The following is a 25,598-nucleotide window of genomic DNA, read 5'->3' on the forward strand; positions in this document are numbered from 1 at the left end:
GGCACCCAGGTCCAACGTTCAATCTCTGGTACTAGCACACGCCCACAAAGAATCATGAGACTATCTCCATGCCTTTGAGTGCGTGCTGCCTCTCTGCCTTTTCCACCAAACTGCTTTAACTCTTCATCCTTCAAAACCTCAAAGAACTGTTATCTTTTATGAAAATGCTCCAGGATAATCCACTTAAGCTGATTATTTCCTGCCCTATGTTCTCAGGCCGTGACTTTACCACCAGTATAAAACTCCTCAAATGCAGAAATGTGTCAAAGTTTCCAGCCTGGCCTTCTCTAGGAAGAGACTATGGAGCACAGATGACTTTTTCCTCAGCTCTGAGCCCAGTGTAATTTCCGAGAGGGCTGATGCCCTAGAAGGAACGTGAACAGAGACTGTCTTCGGCCTGAGGAGTTTTGAGCTTTTGACAGATGCCACCAGGAGGTGGCAAGCAGCTCAGCTGACAAGTGAGTGGGCACCAGAGATGCAAGACACTGTCAGGGTGTGGAGGCCTCCAGGGCTGCGAGTGCTTGCGAAGGTGTCTGTACCAGTGTGAACATATCACTGGCCTTCAACTAGGCCTTCGGAGGACCAGCTCAGCTTTCCCCCGTCTGGTTAACTCAGGCCTCAAGATCCTGACAGAGGAGTAAGCAGGCAGAGAAATAGGTATACTCAGGATATGGGATTTAGGCAAAAAAAAAACAGAACAAAAAAACAAAAACAAAAAAAAGCATAAAGGAATGAAATACGCTAATACAACAAATAACTCAAGAAAGAATTACCTATTCCTGCTTGGGGCTTGCTCAGGGGTGTGGAAAGGAACACACGACACCCAGGGTATGAGTTTCTGTTATTTCCAGTGTACTTTAATTTGCTTGTTTCCACACAGGATCTGTGTGTGTTTAACAGTAGCACGAGCCATTCTCGAAATACAATCTGGTACCCAGACAATGACAGATGCACACGGAAACAAGCGAGCGAACCTTTCCATTCGGGCAAAGCACGTGCGCGTGCAGCAGGTCTCTGTGATCCCAAAGCCTCATGTTCAGCACCTGGGGACAATAAACACTTTTCAAAAGACACCATGAGACTGTGTCAATGAGTGATCTAGACTGCAAATGGCTCCACAAGCGATGTTAGAGGACATTTAGAGGAGCACAAAGATCCATCCCAGAGGCTGTCTGGGAAAAGGAGGTGGCGCTTATGCTCAGCACTATACATGCATCATTTCTTTTAACCCCAACAGTATCATCTCTGCCTCAGAGGAAGAAGATAAGGCTGGCCCATAAGGTCATGTGACACTTGGGGATGGTGCCAAGCCTTCACCTCTTATTTGCCATTACCACCCCCCCCCCCCCGGCCTCGCCTCACTCAGGCCAGGCTGCCTCACACAGAGTAGGGGTGAATGCTCTCTAAGATGCCTAAGGGAGCTAGGCATGTTGCTCAGAGGTAGAATGCTTGCCCAGCAAGCACAAGGCCCTGGGCTCCATCCCCAGCACTAAAAAACAAACAAAAGGAAAACAAAGGGCATCAAGGATGAACAGGTGGCAAAAGCCCAATCCACACAGAAGACTAGCTAACTCGCAGTTCCAACCTGCAGTCCATTTAGTGTTAAGCCTGCATCAGAGCATGAGAAAAATGTCTGGAGACTGGCGTGTGACAAATGAGCTTGTGGAGACACCTGTGCCTGTTCCCTGCTGGTGCTGAACATGAAACTTACTTTTCAACCTGGGTGACACAGCCCTGTTGTCTGCCTCAGCCCCACTGTCAAGATACTCTGGAACAGATGGAAATCCCAGGGTGAGAGGCCCTCTCTGCCCACCTGTTACTTCCTTCCAAAGCACCATGACATCCTTGCCTGTGTTTCTCCCTCCTTAGAAACAACATCTTCCACCTCATATTTTAATCAATAAAGTTGACTGCAGCTCATTCAGAGGTGAAATACATACGTCAATTATCTTCATATAAAAAAATAACTGCCCTCCAGAGTTGCCAAGCTCCTAACAAGCTAAACTAGAGTTAAATCAATCAAATGTAGTGCTTTTCAGTTAATGCTGATCCACTGGGGGAGAGGCATCAGAGCAGCTTAGGTGATTATCCAAGAAGCCCAGGACTAAGAGACAGTCTGGGAAAACAAAGGGACCTTTTCATCCCAGAGTGGAACTGTGCCTTGTGGGACGGAGGTAACAGGACTTCTAACCCTCCTCAGCCTTCTCAGTGAAGGCACCGAACAAAGTTTGAAACTGAGGAGTGCTTCGAGGAGGGAAGAAGAGGTGGGCAGACTGCAAGGCCAGCAGACAGGGCCAGCGAGCAGGGCCAGCCCTGTGCTGTTCTGTTGGTGGTGTGAGGGAGAGTAGGTGGGGCCAAAGTCAGACCACTGTTCAATCAAGATGTCTTTGCCAACAGGCTGGCTTCTTGCATCACAGAGACACATCTGTCTTCACTTCTCAATGATCAAAATCTTGTCCAAAGGTAAAAGGGCCTTGGGCCACAGAGCACAGCAACACTGATCGCTTACCGTGTAAACTTGACCGTAGTCAGTCTGCAGCTCTGACATGTGGTCAGGAAGAGCTGCAGTACAAACAAGCACTTTGAAAAATACGTCAAATGATTAAAATAGCTGCTTTCCAGTTTTACTCTTGACAAGAGATGGGACTTAAATCCTCTAAACCAAGAGTTTGGTTTATATAGAGTAAATTAGTGTTCTAAAAATAACCCCAGAAAACAGTTGACATGTGCCAAAGGGCAGCCCTGGACCTGTGAGGGGTTCTCAGCTTTGTCAACAAGGAGCAAACGCTGTAGTTGTCATTAAAAAGGTATAAAGCATTCACTCGAAATAGAAGAGGGAAAATTAATAATAAAGGCAACCTTATTGCTCCAAAAAACGAACACAGAACAGTGTGGACAGAAAAATGTCATTGTTCGTTACATAGAAATCATCCAGGCACTGCAGTCTAATGGCTGATCGCAGCCAGATGCAAATATTCGACATTCCACAGAGGAAACAGATATTGTATCACAATCTGAGTGTCTCTCAGGCGTGGGGTGTTTTATAGAGAACCCTGCCAGAAATAAGTGCATATGCATATCGACCAGAAAATACTGTTCAAATCACAGCATTAACAGCCAATAAATCAAGAGAACGAGAATCAGGAACATGGCAGCAGCAGGGTCCTGAGGCTCTGGCCTCTCCCCTTGAGCCACATGAGACTTTCCTGATTCTGTCCTTTTGTCGAGCCTTATCTTTCCCTGTCTAGGGGCAAAAGACCGTGCCAGGCTAAAGTCAAGTCCTGCCAGGGACGAAGAGAGCCTGACAGAAATGATGGCATCTGTGCCACAGATGATGTCACCAAGGAGAGCCTGAAGACTAAAACTCGCCAGACTCCACTCCACCCCCAAAACTGCCTGCTAAGCTTCCTCTCTGAAATGGGATAAATAATTTAGCCAGATCCTAAACAAAATACATGGAAAATATATTAGCCATTGACTTCTCCCACCCCCTCCCCCAGTTCTGTTTCTCTTTTACTTCTTATGACTGTCTTGTTTCAAAGTCAAACTACAGCTCTGGGGAGGGAGTCCTGGGGAAAAGGATTTCAGGTACCAACACCCATAGGTCCCATACCAGCCCAGCAACCCAAACAAGGTGCCAAATACTTTCTGGGAAAAGTCATGGAAATACACGGCCGTGCATAGAAACATCCACACCCAAATGAAGGTGAGGAAGCCCAGGGCGATGACCAGCGTGGTGATGGCAGTGTGCAGGTAGTGGTTCCGGTCTGTCTTCACCTCATGCAGCACCGCCATCTCCTCCACAATCATGAGGGCACAGAAGGTCAGCAGGAAGGAATGGCCCGAGATGTCAAAGCCGTACCAGAAGCCCCCTTCCCGGTGACACTGCTGTTTGCTCTGGTGTTCCTCCCGGACCTTGTCCAGGGCAGGCGAGTGGTAGCAGCTGCCTGTGTAATGCTCGATGTTGGAGAAGAGGGACGTGCAGGCATACCAGATGGCCGTGCCCACCAGCAGGGTGCTGAGCCGCCGCAGGACCAGGCCGGCCTTGCCCGTCAGGTGGTAGTTGGTAAGGGCAATGAAAGGCAGGAGGAGACAGAATGTCCAGGCCCAGGCCAGTTTGACAAAATACCTGACAGAGGAGGAAGGTTCAAGTGAAGAAGGGCAGGTCAGAGGGTCCCAAGGGAAGGGCAATGGGAAAAACTGAGCAAAGATCCTAAGAGCAACCATGTTTCAGGCCTTTACTAAGTGCTTCACTGACTAAGTACTTTAACTATTTAGTCCTTAACTCTATGGATAGGTACTATTTATCGTCCCTGGTTTACAGATGAGCAAACTGAAGCACAGGGAAATGTAATAAAAAGTGGAGGCTTTAGTGGTAGAGCTGGGATTCAATTCCAGGGCATGCAATTTTAGCACTGTGTTGTTTGTTCGGGAAAGCAATAATAATTGAGCAGCTATCAAATACCCAGGGCTTTCATACACAATCAATTTCCATAAAACACTCCTTAGTCCCTTGGGAGGACCGATTTAAAGACAGAATTTGAGACTTTAAAAATTCAGTACTTAAGCTGGGCGCCAGTGGCTCATGCCTGTAATCTTACCTACTACTCAGGAGGCTGAGATCTGAGGATCTCAGTTTGAAACCACCTAGGGCAGAAAAGTCTATGAAACTCTCATCTCCAATAAACTATTCAGAAAAAGCCAGAAGTGGTACTGTGGCTCAAGTGGTAGCGTGGTAGCATGCTAGCCTCAAGCCAAAGAAGCTCAGAGACAGTGCCCAGGCCCTGAGTTCAAGCTCCAGGACCGGCACAAAAAATTAAAAATTAATTAAAAAAAAATTCAGTACTCGGGGCTGGGAAGGTGGCTCAGTGGTAGAGCGCTTGTCTCGCATGCATGAGGCCCTGGGTTCGATTCCTCAGCACCACATAAGCAAAAAGGAAAAAAGCCAGAAGTGGCGCTGTGGCTCAAGTGGTAGAGTGCTAGCCTTGAGCTGAAGAGCTGAGGGACAGCGCCCAGGCCCAGAGTTCAGGTCCCACGACCGGAACCAAAAAAAAAAAAAAAAAAAATTCAGTACTTAGCCAAAGGACACAGTCAGACACTGGCAAGCACAGATTAAATCCCACTTCAGCAGATCCCAAAGCAAACTGGACTTTTCTATGACATCTCTGTTCTTTCCTACATGGAGTAAAGGATGGGGGGGGGGGGGGGTCCTGTAACAAAGAGTTTTACTTCAAGCTATAAGACCTGGATTCAAATCCTGACTGACTTAACCTGTTACCCCACTTCTCTGGGTTTTCATTTCCTCTGTGGTTAGAGCTGAGGGCACCAACAGTTTTCAAGATCCTTTCCAGGTCCAATGAGTCATCTAGTCCCCTCCCATTAACGAACCTAGCATCTTGAAACAAAACACCAGAAGCCATGGCTACCCTCAAATAATAAAGGCTCTGGTGCCAGGCTGCTTGGCTCTGAGTTCGCCCAGGCCAGAAGTGGCTGCTGCCTTCCCTGTGCTAAGGAAACTTACGGTGGCTGACCCGAGGACTAGCTTTAGAAAACTGTCAAGGCTGAAAGCTGCTACAACTCTTAGTATCTATTCTTAGCCCAGCAGCTGGGGTGGGCCAAGGACACAATGCCTCAGTCCTAGGTTCCAGTGGCTTCTAAGACACCACCTAAGGGACTGTCCACTTAAACCTGTCCTGACACTGATAGTGAGGGACTCCGTGGAGCCAACACCCGTCAGACATTTTGCAATGAACTGCCTGGGAGACAAACCAGGGTTTGATGTAGATAATCAAAGTAGGGGCAGACTCAGGAGAGGGGGAGACATTAGACTCCTATTAGGGAGGAATTTCAGCTTCCAATTTCTCTTTATTACTACAGCAGTGTTTTGTGCAATAAACTTACAATCTAGCTTTTTTTTTTTTTTAAAGACGTGGATAGGCGCAATTAAGGAGATGTCCCAAAGAGCCAAACTAGGATTGCTTTCCTGGAAGGCTGCCATGCACTTGGGGTGACTGAGAAGGTCCAGGGAGATCCAGGGGAAAGGTTATAGAGCCCAGAGGGTTCTAATCTCTGCCAGGGTGGAGTAGGGATTCTACCCAGGCGGGGTGCGGGAGGCTCTCCAACGTGGGGCTTAGGAGTTTGGGGGTGCTGGACGATTACTTGGGGTGCTGGGTCTGTTACAGACAGGAGGCGACACCTCCTACCCAGGGCTCGTAGTGAGTCCCAGCGGGGAGGCTGGCGGGGGGAGGCCGGCTTGGGCCCCGAGCCCACCCTCACCCCTCACCCATCCCGACACACAGGCCAGCCCGTCGGCACCCCGCCATACCTCGCCTTAGTCCAGGGTCCCCGAGATCAGGGGCCGCGCAGGCGGCTGCCGGGGCCCGGAGGACTTCCCGCCCAACGCCCCGGCCTGCGGGAGCCTCGAGCCCGGCGCTCTCGGGGTGCGCCCCGAGACCCCCGGGGCGCGGGAGAGGGAAGGACACTCACACGTTGAGGACGTTGCGCTTGTTGCTGAGGTAGCTCTCGGGCAGCGGGGACAGCTCCTTGAGGAGGGAGCCCGCCAGCATGGAGGTGACCAGTGCCCACGGGAGGTACCGCCGCACGGCCGCCCTCACCAGCGTCCCGCGGAGGAACCACGCGCAGCGCTCCAGGTGCTCCATGCCGAACCTCGCCGGCCACCGTCCGCCTCCCCAGCGCCTTCGAGGCCACCGTCCCCGCCAAGCGCCCCAGGACGGGCGGCTCCGCCTCCCGGCGCGCGCGCGCACGCGCGATGCCTCGCAAGCCCCGCCTTCCCTGAGGGGGCCCGCGCGCTCCCCCTCGTGGCGGCTGCAGGCCTCTGCAGCGCTCGCGCGCGCAGTTCTGCCCCTCTACGGGGGACTGTGGATGCGAATTGGCCACTGAGACTTGGCTCTGTCCTGTGGGAAGTGCTTGCGGGGAAGGGCGGGGAGGGCGGTATTTACTGGAAGGATGAGCGCAGACCTGCAGGAATTGGAGCCGTGTGCGCAGTGTCGTTTAGTCTCTCTTGGAAACTCGAAGTCAACCTCCTCCACCCCAGCAGCCTCAGTTTCTCCTCCATGGAGGGGAGACCAGAGGACACGAGCCTTTCCCAAGAACTAGCTATGAACCGAGTCAGACACAGGAAAACAAATGCCAGGAGCCCTCAACTTCGTGTGGAATCTAAAGCACACAGAAAAGAAAATATTAGAAGGGCAGTTACCAGAGTATTGGGGTTTTTGTTTGTCTGTTTGCTTTATTCATTTTTTCAGAGAGGGTCTCATTTTTGCCCGAGGCTGGTCCCTATCTATTCCTTCCATATCCTGAACTTACAGGGAGGAGCCACCATACCCAGCTTGTTCTTGAATATCAAACCCAAGGTCTAAAGCATACTAAGCACACACTCTACCACTGAGCTGTACTCCCAACCTATACATTTATCGTTAATACACTGATCTAAAGGAAATTAAGTTACTATGTTAGATTGTGTTTTGTTTTTTGTTTTTTGTTTGCCATTCCTGGGACTTAAACTCAGGGCCTGGGTACTCTCCCTGAGCTTCTTTTGCTCAAGGCTAGCACTCTACCACTTGAGCCATAGCACCACTTCTGGCTCTTTCTGTTTATGTAGTACTGAGGAATTGAACCCAGGGCTTCATATATGCTAGGCAAGCACTCTATCAGGAAGCCACATTCCCAGCCCATTACATTGTTTCTTTATAGAGAGAAGAGAAATAACTAAAAGGAAGGGTTAGGCAAGGAGCTTTCTGCCCAGAAGATACTGTGATGGACAGATGACTGGGCTCAGCCGAGAATGCGTGGGGCCATGCAGAAGAAGAAAGGGCAGGAGAGTTCTTGTAAGCTAGGTCTGAAGGCTGGGCTAGGGATCTGCCAGAGGGTACAGAGAGGGGCACAGGCATTCCAGAAAGATCAGCCAGCAGGTGCCCTTTTGTTGGCTGGAGTGTGGGAAATAGTTCACTCTGGTTCGGGAAGGGGAGAGGCTGCTGTAACTCTCCCAGCAGGTGGCTGTCTGTGCACAGCTCCAGGCCGGCCAGCAGCGGGGAGCCACCCTCCTTCCCAGCTCTTCTGCAGTGCCTCTCTCCTTCCTGACTTCTGGCTATCGCTCTTTCTAGCCCAAGGGGCCAGGAGGCTAAGATCTGAAGTTCACAGTTCAAACCTAGCTCAGGCACAAAAGTCCAGGAGAGGGCTGGGAAGGTGGCTCAGTGGTAGAGTGCTTGCCTTGCATGCATGAAGCCCGGCGTTCGATTCCTCAGCACCACATGAGCAGAAAAAGCCTCAAGTGGTGCTGTGGCTCAAGTGGTAGAGCGATAGCCTTGAACTGAAGAGCAGAGGGACAGCGCCCAGGCCCAGAGTTCAAGCCCCATGACTGACCAAAAAGAAAGTCCAGAGACTCTAACTCCAAGGAACCACCAAAAAGCTAAAAGTCGAGCTTTGACTCAAGCGGTAGTGTGGACAATGCAAGAACAGTATAGGGCAATTTCCTTCTTTGTCTAGATAAGCATGTGAATCTTTTGGGGGGCAGAGGGGATGCTAGCCATATACTAGGAACACAATAAATACCTCTAAAGCAAAGATGCTCTTTGGGGAGTGTTTATAGCAGCTTGCAGGAAAGGTAAGGCTTCGTGTTGTCGGCCCATTTAATAAGAGGGCAGGGCAGCTCCGTTCTCACATGATGGAAGAGCAGAGCAAGCTCCCCAGAGGGTCCTATGGTCTCAGCACCCCTGTACATTCTTAGGGTCCGGGGCTGGGTGGTGGCCGTGGGCACGCAGGAATGTGGGCGCTGACACCAGGGCTTTTCCGCTCCGGCTGCGCGGGCTAGCGACGCAGCAAATTCCACCACCACACCTGGCCTTGCAGCTGCCCTGGCAGGACCAGGGCCAGGAGGATTTCCTAGTCGACCGGCCGCAGGCCCCCAGGGCATGGGCTTGACCTCGGGTACAGGCCCAGGGTGTGGCAGGAGTGCTGGGCATCCCGGCATCCCTCAGGGTCCACAGCTGAGCCCCACTCTGCACCTGGCCCTGGCTGCTACCCCAGCCCTCAGGCACCCTCTGCTGGCTCCCCTCTCCCTCCCATTCCTGATTGACACCAAGCAGGGTAAGAATGACCCCTCTGAGTTTGGGGGTCCTGGGGCCAGGGGAGAAATATGGTTCTGGATGCTGGGCTGGAGAACAATGCCCTTTCCTGACAGGGCTAAACCCAGATCTTCCCCCGGTCCTTCCTCCCACCCTCAGTAGGGTGCTGGGATCCCCACATACACACGCCTCCTGTATGCTCCTATCCTCCCTAGCCTGCCTTTCTCACTCATTTCTGCAGATGAGCCGTGTTCTCAGCTCAGTCTCTGCTACCCTGTTCTCTCTTTCTCTCTCTGCATCCCGGCACCCTGACTCTCTGTCCCCAGCTGACCTCTGCTGGTTTCCTGTTTTCTACTGTCCTCACCTATTACTAATGTCATGACTCCTGATGGGCAGGGAAATTCTCAGACAGTAGCTCTTCCATTAAGAAGTTCACAGTCAGGGCTGGGAAGGTGGCTCAGTGGTAGAGCACTTGCCTTGCATGCATGAGGCCCTGAGTTCAATTCCTCAGCACCACATAAGCAAAAAGCAAAAAGCCAGAAGTGGCGCTGTGGCTCAAGTGATAGAGCGCTAGCCTTGAGCTGAAGAGCTGAGGGACAGCACCCAGGCCCAGAGTTCAGGCCCCATGACCAGACCCCCCCCCCAAAAAAAAAGTTCACAGTCAGAGCAAGACATGGTAGCACATGCCTGTACTGTCATCTCAGCACTTGAGAGGTTGAGACAGGAGGGTAGGGAGTTTGAGATCAGCTTGTGCTGTATGTCAAGACCTCCAAAGGAAAGAAAAGAAAGAAAAAGGAAGGAAGAAAAGAAGAATGGAGGGAGGGAAGGGGGAAAGAAAGAGACAAGGAAAGAAGGAGGGAGGGAGGGAAGGAAGAAGGAAGGAAGGAAGGAAGGAAGGAAGGAAGGAAGGAAGGAAGGAAGGAAGGAAGGAAAAAAAAGAAAGTCTTTGGAGCTGGCTACATTACACCTGACTGCTATTAATCACTATTACACTGTTTTATTTATTGACTGTTCTGTGCCAGGCAAGTGTCAAGTCCCGACAGTGATGCCATGGTATAATTTCACTTTATAGTTTAGGACACTAGGGGCTGGGAAGGTGGCTCCATGGTAGAGTGCTTGCCTTGCATGCATAAGGCCCTGGGTTCGATTCCTCAGCACCACATAAGCAGAAAAAGCCAGAAGTGGTACTGTGGCTCAACAGATAAAGCACTAGCCTTGAGCTGAAGAGCTGGGGGATAGCGCCCAGGACAGAGTTCAGTCCCCATGACCGACAGACAAAAAAAAAAAAAGAAAAAAAAAGGAAGTTATGGATGAGGACACTGAAGCACAGAAAGGCTGAATAACTTGCCAATGGTCACACAGCTGGTAGACACTGGGCTGGCCTGGGCTGGGCTGTCAGGATCAGGAACCCATGTGCTACTCTCCACTGAGCCATCTCAGACTCATCTCTGAAAGTATTTCTCTTTCGTTCTCAAGTCCTGATCAATTTCTAGTTGGGGCAAAGATGGGGCAGGACCAGAACTCTGTGCTGTAGAATCCAGGGACCAGAAAGATGTGCTTCCTCTAGGGTGAGCGGAAAAACCCTTAATGTTGGTCACTTCTGATTATTTCCTGCCCCACCCCAGGCAGTTTTACCTGCTGCCAACTTACTATGGGCAAACTGGGACCAGCCTTTGTTCCTGGGGGAGCAGAAAGGAGGGGGTCCCAATACACGGTAGCAGCCAGGAGTGCTGGCTAGGTGTCCTGCCAACTCTTGGGGTGATTCCCTGGACTTCCCTTAGGACAGAGCTGGTGATTTTGTCTGTATGTCTGAGTTATGGGTGGCACGTTTCTCCCTGTCTGTGGAGAAAATAATTTGCCCACCAATCTCTGCCACCACTGGAGTTATGACACAGGACAAATGACTCGCTGGTGGTGCCTCAGTTTCCTGGTGTGAACAACACAGGGAAGGGGTTGGTGATGGGATTGTGTGACAGGGAAAAGCAGACCCATCATGCCCTGTGCTGAGCATGATGAGAAAAGCTGGCACAAAGCCCCCGTGTGCCCGCTGGGATGGGATGTGGGGATGCAGCATTTACCATACAAGCACGGGGTAGGCAGGAAGGGGTGTGAGGGTGGGGATTGTGGGGAGAGCAAACCCCAGGACAAGCCAGAGAGGTTTCTGTGTTCCTCCGTCCTGTGTGTGTGTGTGTGTGTGTGTGTGTGTGTGTGTGTACTAGGGCTTGAACTCAAGTCTTGCATGTTCTTCCTTAGTTGGTTTGCTCAAGTCTGGTACTCTACCACTAGAGCCACGGCTTCTCTTTCATCCTTTTGGTGGTTAATTGGAGATAAGAGTCTTCAGGGACTTTCTTGTCCAGGTTGGCTTCAAACCTTTATCCTCAGATCCCAGTCTCTGAGTAGCTAGGATTACAGACATGAGCCCCAGTGCCTGTCTCCTTAGGGTCTTCATCTCCACAGTGGGCCGTGAGGACAGGGCAAATGGATGGATGGTATCATGCACAGGAGATTCTGAATCCATTACCCGGAAGTGGCACTTGCCAGACACCCCTGCTATTCCTGAGCACCAAGGCTGTGTCTGCCTCTCCTGAACTGCAAAGCCCACTTGGCATGCAGGGTCCCAGCCTGCCATCTTCAGCAGAGCCCTCCTTCCGTCCCCACCCCTCAGCCCCACGGGCCACCCAAGGCCTGGAGATGGATGAGGACTTGCCTCAGGACACCCAGCACACTGGGACAGACCTGAGGCTCTGTTGACTAGGGTCATCCTTCTATCATGGTGAGAAACCCCTGCAGAGCTCAGGAATGGTATTCTCCCTCCCCCCATGCCATCCTCTCCACTCCCAGCACAGAGAAGTCACTGGCCCTCTGGGGACTCTGGCAGGGGAAGCTGTGTGCTTTGGCCTCTGCGGCTGTCTGGGTTGAAGAGGAGGAGTAGGAGCCCAGCGGCTGACTGAGGCGAGAAATTCATGTGTCTGGAGAGAATCTGGCTTGAGGGCCCCCATGCCAGCCAGAGCCTGTGCAGCCAGCCCAGCTGGGGGATACACTTGCCACCTCCAGACTGGGGCGGGCTTGGATATTCTCAGAGGTTATTAAAGGAGAGGCTGAGGGGACTGGGAAGGTGGTTCAGTGATAGAGTGCTTGCCTTGCATGCATGAAGCCCTGGGTTCAATTCCTCAGTACCACATAAACAGGAAAAGCCAGAAGTGGCGTTGAAGTGGTAGAGCTCAAGAGACAGGGACAGCGCCCCACCATTCAAGCCCCACTAATGACCAAAAACAGAAGAAGAAGAAGCTGAGGAAGGCTAATGCTTTCACCTTTGGTTTTTGGGGGTTTGGAGAGGGGGGAGGGAGAAGGGAGAGGGAGGGAGAGAGAGTGTGTGTGTACTGGGGTTTGGCCTCAGAGCCTGGGTGCTGTACCTTAGATTTTTCACTCAAGGCTAGCATGCATTATCACTAGAGCCACAGCTCCACTTCTGGGTTTTGGGAGATAAAACTCACATAGACTTTCCTGCCCAGGCTGACTCTGACCTATGATCCTCAAATCTCAGCCTGCCATATAAGTGGGATTATAGGTATGAGCCACCAGCACTTGGCTCCCCTTGTTTTGTTTTTTAATTTTTTATTGTTGTTATAAAGGTGATGTACAGATCTATAGCTATATAAGTCAGGTAAAGCACATTTCTTTTTGGACCGTATTGTCCCTTCCCTCACTCTCTCCCAGTTTTTCCCTCCTGTCCCCACACACAGTTGTACAGTTCATTTTCAACATAGTATCTAGTGAGTATCACTGTTGCATTTGTTCACCCTTTGTCCCTCCATTTCTGTGCCCCCCTTACATGCTCAAAGACAGATAAATGGACAAACAAGACAAAAAGAAAAGAAAAGAAAAGCAGCAACAAAGAAAAAACCTGTTGCTTCCATTTCCTGGAGTTCATTTTGATAAATACCATTTTCTGTGATCAGAGGCACATAGACATTACACCTTTGTGTTCCTCTCCTAAGACTATCCTCCTTTGGTCTCACTGTGTGTGAACGCCTAGAGTCCCCTTGTTTTTGGCTTTTTTGTTTTTTTGTTTTTGTCAGTCATGGGGCTTGAACTCTGGGCTTGGGTGCTGTCTTTGCGCTCTTCAGCTCAAGGTGAGTGCTCTACTGCTTGAGCCACAGCATCACTTCCAGTTTTCTAGTGCTTTATTGGAAATAAGACTCTCACAGATTTTCCTGCGCAGGCTGGTTTTGAACTGTGATCCTCAGATCTCAGCCTCCTGAGTAGTAGGATTATAGGAGTGAGCCACCAGCGGCTGGCTCTCCCCTTGGTTTTTGTACAACACCTTTCTTGTTGTAAGTGTGCTCTCTTATTATAAAAGCCATGCATAATACAAGAGAGCAAGAAAGCAAACCCTTACTCAACCTAGAATTTCAGCAACACAAAACAAGGCTTTAAGCTCACATATGTGTGCATGTTTACACGTGGATATATTCACACACGCAGCTGCATACACATGTGTGTTGACACATGTAATACATAAGTGCAGCCTAGTCACACAAGTCCTTTCTCTCTCTCTCTCTCTCTCTCTCACACACACACACACACACACATATACACACACAGAGCACTTTCTGGGTGCCAATCTCTGTCCTAACCCCACATCTGGTCATTCTTTTCCTCTTACAACAATGCGAAGAAGTAGGCACCATGATTTCTCCCATTTTGGCAGATAATACACAAAATAGTTGAGATCTCTTGTGGTTGTGTAGCAAGTGCAGTAAAGAGGATTTGAACCCAGAGCCATGGACCTAATGAACCATGCCACTTGAGGCTAAGCTTATGTGGCATCATAATGCCCCCTCTAGGTCCCCCTCTGCCTCATGCAGCAGTATTTGGTTCCAAAAGTGGCAACTTTTCCACATATCCACAAAGTCCTTGGATCAAACTTGGACTTGAATCCCGGCCCTGTTCACTTCGGGCTGAACCACTCTGGCTCTCCATTTCCTCATCTATGAAATGGAGAGGTGCAATGCCTGCCTCTTAGGATTGGCAGAGCCTCTGTGTGTGTGTGTGCGCGCGTGTGTGTGCGCACACACACACACCAAGCTCTCAGACCAGAGCCTGGCTCATGAGCCCAGGTAGCCTTACCTCTTACCTGCCCCTACCACCCACTTCAACTTGGGGGCTGCCTAGGGACAACTTGAGAATACACTTCCAGGATGCCAGGCATCCTTAACATGTCAGGATCTGGAAGACAGAGCTAGGCCTGTGGGGCTGGGGTCCCCCAGAGGTACAGGAGATTCCCACTCCTTTGTCATACTCCTCTCCTGCTCCTCAGCCCCAGCCCCTAACGGTCCAGGATGAAGCAGGAACATCAGAGAATCAGAGCCAGAGGAGGGGGGGGGAGAGGGGGGAGAGAGGTAGAGGGAGGGAGGGAGGGAAGAAGGGAGGGAAGGAGGGAGGGAGAGAGAGAGCCATAAATCCCTGGCAGCAGGCAGGATCTCCCTGTTCAAGCCAGCAGGGCTGGAAGGGGAGAGGGCTGTGGGGCCAGGACGTCAGATGCCATCCACTCCCCCAGGACTGTTAAAGTCGCTGAGCTGCCAGGAGAGCCAGGGAGATTGCAAAGGTCCCCAGCATCCTTGCTATCTTTTGCCACCTGCTGGGGCTGCCTGTGATTTGGTATGAGCCCCCACACCCAAAACCGGCTACTGCCTGCTCCCTGAGACATCCTTCTACCTCCTCTCCTCTCCTCTCCTCTCCTCTCCTCTCCTTTCCTCTCCTTCTTTTTGCTCTCCTCTCCTCCTCTTTGCTCTCCTCTCCTCTTCACTCTCCTCTTCTGTTTTCTTTTTCCTTTTGCCTTTCTTCCCCGTTTTCCTGTTTCTTTTTTTCTCCATCAGTCTTTCTTTCTTCTCTCTTGTCTCCTCTCTTCTCTCTCTCCTTTCCCCCCTCTCTTTTCTCTCTTCTCTCTCCCTCATCCCTATTCCTTTTCTCCATGTCTTCTTTCTCTCTGCTCTTCAATGTCCTTTCCTTTGCCCCTGCCATCCTCTCTTCCCTGAGTCCCTCTGCATCCTGTCATCATGATGTCCTGGAACCAGAGGGGGCTGCTCTGTGCCTTGTGAAAGTTGGTCCTTCCTCTGTGGGTAGTGCCTGAGCCCAGCCTTGAAGGGCTGGTGAAGAGGGTGTCTGGCTGGCGAGGACGTTGTCTGTCTCCTGGGAGGGTGGGACAGGAGCCGCTTTGATGTGGTGGTGCCATCCCACCACAGGGCCAGCCTGGCTTCACCGCTGTCTGGCATTTCCCTTCACACCCAAGCCGCTGAAGTCCACCGAGGAAGGGAGGAGGGAGGCTGGGGATCGGGAGGGCTCTGCACAGTTCCTGGGGGTGGGGGGCATCCTCTGGGGCTGGTGCTCTTACTCCCATCCCTTCCAGAGTCTAACTCTGACTGTACTGGACAGACGTGCCATCCAAGCCAGCTATGGTCCTGCTGCCCAGCACCGTGGTTCTGGCAGGCCTGCTCCTCGGGGTTGGCCAGACAGCGGGGGCATTGAGGATACCTAACTGCACTGTGGCCTTGGCCCAGCCTCAGGGCACTGCTGTGGGGCCCCTGAGTGGCCTGGGGCCCCGCTATCGCCGGAAGCGCCACATCTCTGCCAGGGACATGAGCGCCTTACTGGATTACCACAACCACATCCGAGCCAGCGTGTACCCACCTGCCGCCAACATGGAGTACATGGTGAGTTCCCGTGCTCCCCCCCAGCACCCTTCCAGCAAATGCCAGCTGTTCACAGGGTCTGGAGTCACTGACCTGGAAGAGCTGTGCCATCCACCAGCCTCACCAGCCATGTCGGATGTCTGGGACCTGCAGGAAGGGTGGGGAACTACTGCACCCATTTCAGAGATGAGGAAACTGAGGCCGCCATACAGAGATCCTCAGTGAATCTAGGCACAGGGAGAACCCTTAGCCCCAGGCACTACATCTTCCTTCATAAGAGTCTGTTTCCCAAATTGAGAAACAGATTTATGCTGGGTACTGGTGGCTCACTCTTGTAATCCTTGCTACTGAGGAGGATGAGATCTGAGGATCTGAAGACAGCCTGGGCAGGAAAGTTCCTGGGAATCTTATCTCCAATTAACCATCAAAAATTATAAGTGGAGGTGTGCTTCAAGTGAGAGAGCACTAGCTTTGAGCAAAAAAGCTAAGGGACAGCATCCAGGCCCTGAGTTCAAACCCCAGGACTGGCATAAAAGGAAAGGAAAGGAAGGAAGGAAGGAAGGGAGGGAGGGAGAGAGAGAGGAGAGGGAGGGAGGGAGGGAGGAAGGAAGGAAGGAAAGGAGGGAAGGAAGGAAAGGAGGGAAGGAAGGAGGGAGAGAGGAAGGGAGAAAGAAAAGAGGGAAGGAAGAAAGGAAGGAAAAAAGAAAGGAAGGACGGGAAGGAGGGAGAGATGGAGGGAGGGAGGAAGGGAAGCAGAAAAGAAAAAACAGAAATTGAGATTGAGAGAATTATTTTCTTTCCCAAGGTCACCCAGCCAGGATTCCAAATCAGATCTACCCAAAGCTAAAGTTGTCACCACCCAAAATCCGGCCCAGGAGTTGGCTTCCCACTGGGGACCCGCAGGGGGTGGGCAGGTATGGCTCCCTTTGCCATTGTCTCTTTGCTCAAGGATTTGCTTAGACACACCCAGATCCTTCATTCCCAGCAGCGGGTGGAGGCAGAGTTGGGGACAGACAGACAGACAATCAACAGACAGACAGTCAGGCACCTGGGGATCTCAGGTGGAGCCCTGACTGGGAGCCCCCTCCCCCCCCCCCCCCCCCCCCGTAGTGAAGGAGGCTGGTGTCTCTCACCCCAGCCCTCAAAAAGCCAGACTGCAGGTAGGGGGAGAGGAGAGAGCATTGCTCTTTATCTCTACCCCTAAGGCCATTGTCCCCAGCCAGCTTGGAGCGATACCCCGCTGGCATACGGGGGGGGGGGGGGGGGGACTTCTGGAAAAGAAATTTCTTAGGAAAAGAAATAGCCAGTGCACGTTCTCCAAGGCAAATGCCACGTGATTCTGTGGCTCAGAACCTGGCTGTGCTCACAGTTTTGTGCCAGTGTTCACTCCTGCCGTAGGTCCTTTGGGAGCCTTCAGAGGACAGAGGGGACTCAGCCTTCCTCCTATGGGGCTGAGGAGTTGCCTTTGAGGGGATTGGGGAAAAATAAATACCAACAAGATATACTGAGTGTCTCATCAAGAGGTCTTTGTTGGGGACGGGTGGGGACCAGAACCCCAGGACAGGCGGCTCTCAAGGTGGGGGATGTTATTAATTTGTTGCTTGTCTGACTCATTCATCTGTGAACACCTAGACTGACACATTTTGCAAATATATGACGCTTTTATTGAGGACCTATGGTGAGTATGGCCAGTAAGTGTGTAGTTATTGCATTTAGATGGAACGGAGAGAGCAAGAAGTCTCCCCCAAAGACTCTGGGGATGACATCCAGGGAGGGTAGCAAGTGTTGTTTAGCATACTGCTTCCTCAGTTTACCCCCTCTCCTCTCAGGCTACCCTAGCAAAGGCCTAGGCTCCTCCTGGCACCCCAATATCTTCTTCACTATTGACATCCACCTACAAAAGTAGACAGGTGCCTGATTAAGTGTATCTCAGTCCTAAAGTCCCAAGAAAGGTGGGGTCTCTGAATTCTCATACCCCAGGACTGCAGTCATTCAGGATTGTTTGACTTTTCATTTCCTGGCGAGACAGTGAGTCCCCTGTACCAAGAAATGCTGGTCAGTGTTTGCTAAGTGAGCAAATAATGCCTCAGAAAAAATCCCAGGGCCTCAGAGCTAAAGAGAACTAGTTTTAGACTGGTGCTGGTGGCTCATGCCTGTAATCCTAGCTGCTTAGGAGGCTGAGATCTTAGGGACACAGTTTGAAGATAACTGGGGCAAGGTTCATGAGACTCTTATCTCCAATAAACCACCAAAAAACTTGGAATGGAGCTGTGGCTCAAGTGGTACAACATTAGGCTTGTGTGAAAAAGCTGAGACAGTACCCAGTCCCAGAGTTCAAACCCCAAGATTGGCATTAAAAGCCAAAAAACAGCCAGGTACTGGTGGCTCATGTCTGTAATCCTAGCGGCTCAGGAGACCGAGATCTGAGGATCCTGGTTCAAAGCCAGCCTAGGGCAGGAATGTCCATGAGACTCTTATCTCTAGTTAACCACCAGAAAACTGGAAGTGGTGTGTGGTTCAAGTGGTAGGACACTTGCCTTTAGCTGAAGAGCTCAAGGATAATGCCCAGGCCTAGAGGTTAAGCCCCCTACTAACAAAAAGAAGCAAGCAAGCAAGCTAGCTAGTTTTTGCTTGTTTTATTTTGTTTTGCTTGAGATGGCATCTCCCTATATTGTTCAGGCTGCCTCCAACTTGGGATCCTCCCACTTCAGCTTCTCAAGCATTGGGATTATAGGTGAACATCACCATGCTTCAGCTGGGAATAAGTCTTTTTTTGTTTTGTTTTTTTTGTAATGTTTTCTCTCCATGGGAAAATTATACAACTGTTATGAAGGCCATAGAGGGGATTTTATAGGCACTGAGGTGAAAGAATCATTAGGATGGAAGACTTGTCAAGGGAAAGTACATAACAAGATGCATGATATCTTTGTCAATAGCACATATATGTCTCTGTATATCTGTTGGCAAAAGTCTGAGTATTTCTGAAGACACCCAATGCTGCTGATTGCCCAGGGTGGGGGTAGGGAGAAGCATGGGTGAGAACATACCTCTCCAGTTGGCCTCCCTTGGATAGCTGATAGATTGAATGTTTTTCATATGTTCATATTTTAAAAACAAAAAGCTTTTTTAAAATTTATTTTTATTGTGATTAAGTGATTACATAAATTTCACAAATTTCAGTCTTTTTTTTTTTTTTTTGTCGGTCATGGGGCTTGAACTCTGGGCTTGGGCACTATCCCTGGGCTCTTCAGCTCAAGGTGAGTGCTCTACCACTTGAGCCACACCTCCACTTCCGGTTTTCTAGTGGTTTATTGGAGATAAGAGTCTCACGGACTTTCCTGCCTGGACTGGCTTTGAACTGCGACCGTCAGATCTCAACCGCCTGAGTAGCTAGGATTACAGGCGTGAGCCACCAGTGCTCAGCAATTTTTTTTTTTTAATCAAGTTGTACAAAAGGGTTCAATTCCAGAAATCAGGTTATGAGTACAAGGCATTTTGATGAATGTCACTTCTTCTGTCATTCTTCTCCTATTTTTCTCCATCCCAGCTCTACCCTTAAGTTGGTAACTCAGTGTTTACATAGTATACATTGAATACAATGTATTTGCTTTGAATTATTAGTATTATTATTTTTTTTGCATATTTGTGCTAGCTTGAACTCAGGGTCTACGCACTGACCCTTAGCTTTTCTGCTCAAGGCTGGTGCTCTACTGTTTTGAGCCAAAGCTCCACAAAAGTTTTTAATGCTGACATAAATCTGCAGTGAATATTTATTGTATAATAAATAAAATCTTATAGTCAGTAATCTCCCTCATCCTGGGACTGTTGAGAACTTCGTTTGTTTGTTTGTCTGTCGGTTGTGGGGCTTGAACTCTAGGCCTGGGTGCTGTCTCTGGGCTCTTCAGCTCAAGGCAAGCACTCTACCACTTCTTGAGCCACAGTGCCACTTCTGGTTTTCTGGTGGTTCATTGAAAGTAAGGGTCTCACGGACTTTCCTGCCCCAGCTGGCTTTGAATCTCGATCCTTGGAGCTCAGCCTCCTGAGTAGCTAGGATTACAGGTGTGAGCCATCAGCGCCCGTCTCTTGAATAAATTCTTGAATAAACACCTGGGACCCCACGTCAGAGCTGAGGGCCCCCAGCATGAATGAGATCCAGCAAATACAACAGGGCCTCAAACTTGGAATCAGAGAGCTGGTGAGGACCTTAGCTCTGGGATAAACTTGCAATTGACCTTAAAATCATCATTGGCCTCAGTTTTCCAATCTGTCCAGTGGGCTCGTTGTCGAGTTCAGGAAGATATGGGAGAGGCCCAGCCCCAGATCCCTGGGCTTCATTGTACCCGGTCCTGTTTTTTTGCCTCCAAGAACTCCACAGCCTTCCTTTTCCCAGGTCTGGGACGAGCAGTTGGCCAGGTCTGCTGAGGCCTGGGCCACGCAATGCATCTGGGGCCACGGGCCCTCCCAGCTGATGAGATACGTGGGCCAGAACCTCTCCATCCATTCTGGCCGGTGAGTAACACTTGATCCTTCCTTCTTTTAGTCACTCAACAAACATACACTAAGTATTTACTCTGTGTGAGGCTTGGCTGTGTATAATAAGTGGTAGACGGGTAGACAAATTCCCTATGCAAGGGAGAGATGGGAAACAAGGGGTAGGGGAGAAATAACTGCCCCCCTTCTTGTTTTGGAGAGTGACCTGAAGAAGCCAAGACAGGATAAAGGATGAGATGAGCCAGGAGCTGGTGGCTCCTGACTGTCTGTAATACTAGCTACTATTCTTTGTCTGTCGTGGGGCTTGAACTCTGGGCCTGGGCGCTGTCCCTGAGCCCTTCAGCTCAAGGCGACTGCTTTACCACTTGAGCCACAGCACCATTTCCAGTTTTCTGGTGGTTAATTGGAAATAAAAGTCTTATGGACTTTCCTGCCAGGGCTGGCTTTGAACCGTGATCCTCAGATCTCAGCCTCCTGAGTAGCTAGAATTACAGCCGTGAGCCACCGGCACCTGGCTCCGTGAGGTTCTTATCTTCAATAAACCACCAGAAAACCAGAAGTGATGCTGTGGTTCAAGTGGTAGAGCACTCACCTTGAGCTGAAGAGCTGGGAGATAGTGTCCAGGCCCAGAGTTCAAGCCCCACAACCACCACCACCACCAACAACAACAAAAGACATTAGAAAACACCCATCTTCTCCTTTCTGCCAGTCTGCCCTGGCCCCTGCAGAGCGGGGGCCACTTTCCTCAGTGGAAACTCAGCTTCCCTCCAGCTTCCTGTCCTCCTCCTCCCCAGGTACCGCTCTGTGGTGGATCTCGCCAAGTCTTGGTCAGAGGAGAGGCGGCATTACTCATTCCCAGCCCCGAAGGACTGTACCCCACACTGCCCCTGGCGCTGCAGCGGCCCTGTGTGTGCCCACTACACCCAGGTACCCTCTGCCAGGACCCAGGGTGATGCAGAACAAACTCCAGCTGGCCTGGGACTCATGACCCTCCTACCTAAAAAACAAAACAAAACAAAATAAACAAGGAGGCTGGGCGCTGGTGGCTCATGCCTATAATCCTAGCTACTCAGGAGGCTGAGATCTGAGGATTGTGGTTCAAAGCCAGCCAAGCCAGGAAAGTCCTTGAGACTCTTATCTCCAATAAACCACCAGAAAGGCTCTAGAGCTCTAGCCTTGAGCTGAAGAGTTGAGGGACAGCGCCCAGGCCCAGAGTTCAAGCCTCACAAACAACAACAACAACAAAAAAGAGGCGAGGAAGAGAGAGAGGGAGGAAAAAGAAGGAGGGAAGGAGGGAAGGAAGGCTAGAGAAACATCCTATTATGGTATAAGTGCCTCTAGCCCTTGGGACAGGAAGACAGCCTCCTCCAGGAAGACCTCCCGGTAGCCCCAACTGGGGACTGAGTCCCACAGCCATGCCACCCTGAGGACCCTGGCCCCTTCAAGTCCTTCTCATCCTGCCCCTCTCTCTGCCTCGTCAGATGGTGTGGGCGACTTCCAGTCGGCTGGGCTGCGCTGTCCACACCTGCAGCAGCATTGATGTGTGGGGCAGCACGTGGCGCCAGGCAGTGTACTTGGTGTGTCACTATGCCATCCGGTAAGTGCAGTACCGAAGGGCCCTGGGGTGGAAGGCAGGCCCTGAGAACTGTCTGTTCATTTATTCAAGTGCCCTCAATATCACACCATCAGGGCGATTTGAGGGTCAGTTGGTAACCCTTTTGCCGAGTTTCAGGGTTACTTAGGAGAAGTGGAGAAGCCACATGGACAGATCCCTAAGAAAAGGCAGTGGGGACATACTGAACACGTCCAGCCCCCTCACCCAAACTTGCCAGTCAGGTCTGAGGCAACACACAACTTAAAACGTCACTTACACAACAATCGTGTTGTACTCACACTCGGCTCTTGATGACTTGCAAAATGCTGCCACTTATTATCTTATTTAAAGAGAAGAAAGGAAAAGCTGCATGCAAGTGGCTCATGCCCGTAATCCTAGCTATTCAGGAGGCTGGGAGTAGGAGCAGGGTTTGAAGCCAGTCTGAGACCCTGTCTCAAAAATAATCAGCAAGAATGGGACTGGAGGTGTGGTTCAAGTGGTAGAGAGCCAGTCTGCTAGCAAGCGTGAGACCCTGAGTTCAAACCCCAGCACTGACAGAGACAGGCAGGCACTGGCCCGGAATACATGAAGCTTTGGGTTTGATCTCCAGCACTGGAAAATAAATAAAGGAAAGAAAAATTAAGGAACCTTCTGAAAAATATTGTCCCTATTTACAGTTAAGCTATTGAGAAGCCAGGCATGGTGTATATGCCTGCAATCTCAGCATGCAGGACTCTCAGTTCTTCCTTAGTCTAAGACAGGTAATAGTGCCTATCTCCTGGGAAGGTAGAAAGGATATTTGGCATAGGCATCCCATGTAGGTGAGGATATCAGATTCTTTTCCCCATCATCTCCAATTGAATCATGGAGAGACAGAGCCAAAAGAAATTTGTCAGGCAATTGGAAATTTCTGTCCTATTATTTATAACAGTACATTGATGTGTGTGTTATATGTGTATTATTATTATTATTATTATTATTTTGTCAGTCCTGGGGCTTGAACTCAGGGCCTGGGAACTGTCCTTGAGCTTCTTTTGCTCAAGGCTTCCACTCTACCACTTGAACCACAGCACCACTTCCAGCCTTTTCTGTTTATGTGGTACTGTGGACTTGAATCATGCAATCTACCACTAAGCCATATTCCCAGCCCCTACTTTAGTTTTTAGAACCTTACTTTGACATTTCTTTTATGATAGTGGTAAGGGGCTGGGGTGTGACTCAGCCGGCAAGCACTTTCCTACCATGCAGCAGACCCTCCTTCCCCAGAAAGGTGCAACGGAAAAGGAAAAGACAATAATATGAGCCAAGACACTCAAAACAAAGCAAGACTCACCTCAATTCAGTCAGTGTATATGAAGTACTTCATACACTTCTATGAAACTAGAATGATAAAACCCATCAAACTTTTTTTTTTGTTGTTGGCTGTGGGCTTGAACTCTGGGCCTGGGTGCTGTCCCTCAGCTCTTCAGCTCACGGCAAGCGCTCTACCACTTGAGCTACAGCGCCACTTCCCGTTTTCTGGTGGTTTATTGAAGATAGGAGTCTCACGGTCTCTCCTGCCAGGGCTGGCTTTGAACCGCGATCCTCAGATCTCAGCCTCCTGAGTAGCTAGGATTACAGGCGTGAGCCACCAGCGCCCGGCAAAACCCATCAAACTTTAAAAAAAAAAAAAAAGAGGAATAAGAAGGCATAATAAAGGGAGTAAATTTGCTCAAAATCTATTATATGCATGTACGAAAAATATCACAACAGAGCCAAGCGGGCGCTGGTGGCTCACGCCTATAATCCTAGCTACTCAGGAGGCTGAGATCTGCCAGTCTGGGCAGGAAGCTCCATGAGATTCTTATCTCCAATAAACCACTAAAAAAACAGGAAGTGGCATTGTGGCTCAAGCAATAGAGTGCTGGCCTTGAGCTGAAGAGCTGAGGGACAGCACCCAAGCCCAGAGTTCAAACTCCACACGACCGACAAAAAGAAAAAAAAAGAAAAATATCACAACAAAACCTCGTTGTGCATTAATACATGCTAATTAAAAAGGAAAAAAGCCTAGAAATCCCAAGCTAAAAATAGTGATGAAAATATAATCTTATTTTATAAACAGCTTTATTAAGATATAATTCACATAATTCATATACCTCTCAACCCACTAGTGGATTTTGGCATATTGTTATTAACCTTTGAAAATTGTGGGAAAATATGACATAAAACATGCCATTTAAGGTCGGGGAAGGTGGCTCAGTGGTAGAGTGCTTGTCTTGCATGCATGAGGCCCTGGGTTCGATTCCTCAGTACCACATAAGTAGAAAAGGCCGGAAGTGGCGCTGTGGCTCAAGTGGTAGAGCGCTAGCCTTGAGCTGAAGAGCTGAGGGACAGCGCTCAGACCCAGAGTTCAGGCCCCACAACTCACCAAAAAAAAACAAAAAACATGCCATTTAAGTCCTTTTTTTTTTTTTTTTTATTGTCAGAAGACATGGGCAAATTCCTCTAGCTCTCATTTGGTACAGCACATGAATATGATGAGCTGTTTTCTCAGAAGGCACTGTAATGTTCCACTGATTGATTTCTCCCAGGATAAAAAACCAACCTTTCAAAAGATGGCTCCGCCTGTCCTCAGGATCTAGAACCCAGGACCAGAGAGCTCTCAGATCCTGCAGAGGGGATGGGGGAATAAGAAATAAATCCTGAATCACCCACCAGGCAGTGTGCATGTGTTTGAACTTTGCTGCATCTCTGCGTGTTGGGGGTCCTCTGTTGGTTTTGCAGATGAAGAAACTGAGGCTTAGGGGTGTGACCTTCCCAAGGTCACATGACCAATGATCTCAGTGCTGAAATATGGATTGGGTTGCTCACTTAATGCCCTAACTCTGTTTTCCTGGCACCTTTTCTCTTCCAGGGGCAACTGGATTGGAGAGGCGCCCTACAAGATGGGGAAGCCATGTTCTGCCTGTCCCCCCAGTTACCAAGGTAACTGCAACCGCAACATGTGCTTCTCTGGACTCAAATCCAATAGGCTTCTAGGTTTGTGATCCCACAAATCTTGGGATCTCTGGTGCTGGATCCCTCCCCCAAACTAGGATCCATGAAGAAATTAAAAAGAAAATCAAACAAAATAAAAAAGACCGGTGCTGGTGGCTCACGACTGTGATCCTTGCTACTCAGGAGACTGAGATCTGAGGATTGAGGTTCAAAGCCAATTGGGGCAGGAAAGACCTTGAGACTCTTCTCTCCAATTAACCACTAGGAAACTGAAAGTGGCACTGTGAGTCAAAGTGGTGGAGTGCTAGGCTTGAGCGTAAAATCTCAGGACAGTACCCCGGCCCTGAGTTCAAGCCCTGTGACTGACAAAAAAAACAAATAAACAAACAAAAAGGAACAGGAGTTGGGCTCCACCAAAACAAATAAACAAACAAAAAGGAACAGGAGTTGGGCTCCACCAGGGTCAGGATTTTCCCTCCTGGGTCCCTTTGTGGGGTATCCGGCATGTGCCACAAATCACCTTACTTTCCTTTCTTCCTCTGGTCTCTGCCAAAAAGTCCTGTATCTTTAATTAGCTCCATTCACAGGGAGCCAGAGCTATAGCTAGCAATACAGGCAGCTTGCTTTTGTGACTCAAGCTCCAAACTCAAGACTGTCAGGCTAATGAAAGATGTGTGTATATGTGTGTGTGCATGCACATGCATGTGCACGCATGCAAGTACTGGGGTTTGAAGTCAGGGCCAGGCACTATCCCTAAGCTTT

The 25,598-nt window shown here is 50.0% G+C and overlaps 3 protein-coding genes across 3 annotated transcripts in view; 1 reads left to right on the forward strand and 2 right to left on the reverse strand.

Moving 5' to 3' along the window:
• The window catches only part of Oser1 (oxidative stress responsive serine rich 1), a 72,776-nt gene extending 66,271 nt beyond the window's left edge, over window positions 1–6,505 (reverse strand). Inside the window, exon 1 of the mRNA XM_042694317.1 lies at window positions 6,487–6,505. The gene's annotated coding sequence lies outside the window, so the exon portion shown is untranslated. The remainder of the gene's footprint in view (window positions 1–6,486) is intronic.
• On the reverse strand, window positions 832–6,712 carry Fitm2 (fat storage inducing transmembrane protein 2). Its single transcript, XM_042694318.1, has 2 exons — window positions 6,487–6,712; window positions 832–4,129 (listed from the first exon to the last, which is right to left on the reverse strand). The coding sequence occupies exons 1-2, from the start codon at window positions 6,657–6,659 to the stop codon at window positions 3,514–3,516; spliced, it is 789 nt and encodes a 262-aa protein (XP_042550252.1). The 5' UTR covers window positions 6,660–6,712; the 3' UTR covers window positions 832–3,513.
• Window positions 6,713–15,538: 8,826 nt separating this feature from the next.
• R3hdml (R3H domain containing like) lies at window positions 15,539–24,977 on the forward strand. The gene is made up of 5 exons (XM_042694319.1): window positions 15,539–15,796; window positions 20,166–20,284; window positions 21,061–21,193; window positions 21,748–21,863; window positions 24,754–24,977. The coding sequence occupies exons 1-5, from the start codon at window positions 15,539–15,541 to the stop codon at window positions 24,884–24,886; spliced, it is 759 nt and encodes a 252-aa protein (XP_042550253.1). The 3' UTR covers window positions 24,887–24,977.
• The last annotated feature ends 621 nt before the right edge of the window (window positions 24,978–25,598 follow it).

This window comes from Dipodomys spectabilis, unplaced genomic scaffold (genome assembly GCF_019054845.1).
Source record: "Dipodomys spectabilis isolate Male_0828 unplaced genomic scaffold, ASM1905484v1 ptg000175l, whole genome shotgun sequence".
Classification (NCBI taxonomy): Eukaryota; Metazoa; Chordata; class Mammalia; order Rodentia; family Heteromyidae; genus Dipodomys; species Dipodomys spectabilis.

Bases quoted from the DNA above. Each gene is read 5' to 3' on its own strand.
- Fitm2 (XM_042694318.1), bottom strand. From the start codon at position 6,659: ATGGAGCACCTGGAGCGCTGCGCGTGGTTCCTCCGCGGGACGCTGGTG. The intron at 4,130-6,486 runs GTGAGTGTCCTT...CTCCTCTGTCAG, and splicing joins AAGCGCAACGTCCTCAACGT to GTATTTTGTCAAACTGGCCT.
- R3hdml (XM_042694319.1), top strand. From the start codon at position 15,539: ATGGTCCTGCTGCCCAGCACCGTGGTTCTGGCAGGCCTGCTCCTCGGG. The intron at 20,285-21,060 runs GTGAGTAACACT...CCTCCTCCCCAG, and splicing joins CTCTCCATCCATTCTGGCCG to GTACCGCTCTGTGGTGGATC. The intron at 21,194-21,747 runs GTACCCTCTGCC...CTGCCTCGTCAG, and splicing joins TGTGTGCCCACTACACCCAG to ATGGTGTGGGCGACTTCCAG.